At 59.1% G+C, this 2,263-nt stretch overlaps 1 protein-coding gene across 1 annotated transcript in view; it reads left to right on the top strand.

Moving 5' to 3' along the window:
* Positions 1-2,168, top strand: part of ZNF621 (zinc finger protein 621) — a gene marked incomplete at its 3' end in the record, with an annotated part of 16,977 nt that extends 14,809 nt beyond the window's left edge. Inside the window, exons 10-11 of the mRNA XM_010151015.1 lie at positions 430-576; positions 2,037-2,168. Coding sequence (XP_010149317.1) covers positions 430-576; positions 2,037-2,168 — 279 coding nt within the window. The remainder of the gene's footprint in view (positions 1-429; positions 577-2,036) is intronic.
* Positions 2,169-2,263: the final 95 nt, after the last annotated feature.

Here is a 2,263-nt window from a genome sequence, read left to right as displayed (position 1 = left end):
GTGTCGCCTCCGCCCGGGGGTCCTAACGCTGTCCCTCCTCCTCCCTCCTGAAGAAACTCCTCTCTAACATTTTCCAACTGCTTTGCATTGACTGTCTCTCCCGGGTTTCTTTTTCCCTTGGATCTGGAGCTCGAATTGTCCCTCATTCCGACACAGTTGGAGTCTGTTTATCCAGACTGCTCCGAACAGGCACAGGTGACGTAGGAGCAACCTGGCCTCGCGGAAGGCCTCCCTGCCGCGCAGGGCCATGAGCTTTAAGGCCCCTTCCAACCCAAACCATTCCGTGAGCCGGCGGGTTCCTTACCCCCTGCTTCCTAACCCCCGAGGATCTCCGGGGATCCGCGCGCTGCTTGCCGACATCCCTGTGTTGGAGTGGTGGATGCGAGCTGGGTTCCTGCCGTCCCTCACCGGTAACTACCGCTCCCACAGGTCTGTCAGTACCGTTCCTCGCTCTACTCGGAGGTGGATAGCCACTTCCGGATGATCCATGAAGACACGCGGCACCTGCTCTGTCCGTACTGTCTCAAAGTCTTCAAGAACGGCAACGCTTTCCAGCAGCACTTCATGAGGCATCAGGTACCGTCTGGGGGCTGCGGTTACCGTGGTTACCGTGGTTCCCTCTCCGCAGAGGTTCGGTGGATGCGATTAGTTCAGCGTTCGCTTGGAATAAAAGCGGGAAGAAAGGGGATTTGGCTGAAAGGGGGTTTAATAGACGCCGTTTTCGCTCTGGAACAAATGCAGTTTCCACACTGTCATCCCAGCCTTTTCACAGGGATTGTGTGGAAAGGAGGGAGCGGCGTTGCTCCTCTGGGAGCAGCCCGGACTGTCGTTGCCTAGCGATGAGCCGCGACCCTGGGATGCTTAACCCGCAGCGGGCTCCCTTCCTCTGGGAGGGGTTAAGGTTTTCTCTCCCCGCAGCTGCGTGCCGTCGTAGCGCGGCGTTCCGTTTCCCTCCACGTCGGCTTCCCTGGATGTAGCCTAAGTGTTCCTTCGGAATACAGGAGCGTGGTGCTCGCCGGGTGCCGGAGTCGCCTGTCCCTGAGCCCCTCCGGCTCCCAGCGGAGGCAGGGTGGGATTTGAAGGGACGTTCTCCCGCTTACGTGCCTGCCTTCGGCTCCGACGAGCTGGGTGAGGCCTGTTCCGTGGCTCCGCCAGGCCTGGCGCCTCCGCAGAGCCTGAGGATTTAACTGGAAACCCCAATCCATCAAAAGCCAAGCCACCCCGGACACGGGCCTTAGCAGGGACAGGAAAGCTGCAATGAGAGTGCTGTCAGGTGCCAGTGTGGCAGCTCAGAAAGCCAACCCCATCCCGGGCTGGATCCAGAGCAGCGTGGCCAGGGGGGCAAGGGAGGGGATTCTCCCCCTCTGCTCCGCTCTGGGGAGACCCCCCTGCAGTTCTGCTCAAGCTCCAGGACTCCCAACAGCAGAAGGACACGGAGCTGTTGGAGCGAGGCCAGAGGAGGCCCCGGAGATGCTCCGAGGGCTGGAGCCCCTCTGCCATGGGGACAGGCTGGGGGAGTTGGGGGGTTCAGCCTGGAGAAGGGAAGCTCCGGGGAGACCTCAGAGCCCCTTCCAGTGCCTGGGGGGCTACAAGAGAGCTGGGGGGGCTTTTCCCAAGGGCAGGGAGTGACAGGACAAGGGGTGACGAACAGGTTTGAACGGAAAGAGGGAGATGGAGATGGGACTGCGGGAAGGAATTCTTCCTGCAGAGGGTGGGGAGCACTGGGACAGGTTCCCAGAGAAGCTGTGGATGCCCCATCCCTGGGAGTGTCCAAGGCCAGGCTGGATGAGGCTTGGAGCAACCTGGGCTATGGAAGGGGTCCCTGCCTGTGGTTGGAGGTTGGAACTGGATGAGCTTTAAGGTCCCTTCCAACCCAAACCATTCCATGGTTCTATGATCCAGTTAAAAATAGGGCTGGCTTTGGTTTCCAAGAGGGGAAAAGGGGTTTATCTTTTCCTTTTACTCCTCTGCTTTGGAAGAAGCTGTGACTTGTGTTTCTCTAAAACGAAACGTTTCATCTGCCTTCGCTTTAGAAGAAGAGCGTTTACCACTGCAACAAGTGCAGGCTCCAGTTCCTCTTTGCCAAGGATAAAATCGAACACAAGCTGCAGCACCACAAAACCTTCCGGAAACCCAAACAATTAGAAGGATTGAAACCTGGAACCAAGGTAAGAGCCAGGCCCGTGCCCTGCTCCCTCGGCAGGCGCCCGCAGCCTCCGCGTCGCTGTGGGTTCGTTAGGGGCTGCGTCGCGCAAACGGCGCT

This window comes from Eurypyga helias, unplaced genomic scaffold (genome assembly GCF_000690775.1).
Source record: "Eurypyga helias isolate BGI_N326 unplaced genomic scaffold, ASM69077v1 scaffold11804, whole genome shotgun sequence".
In the NCBI taxonomy this organism is placed as follows: Eukaryota; Metazoa; Chordata; class Aves; order Eurypygiformes; family Eurypygidae; genus Eurypyga; species Eurypyga helias.
Note: the sequence above shows the minus strand (reverse complement) of the source record. Positions and strands in the feature narration are given on the sequence as shown.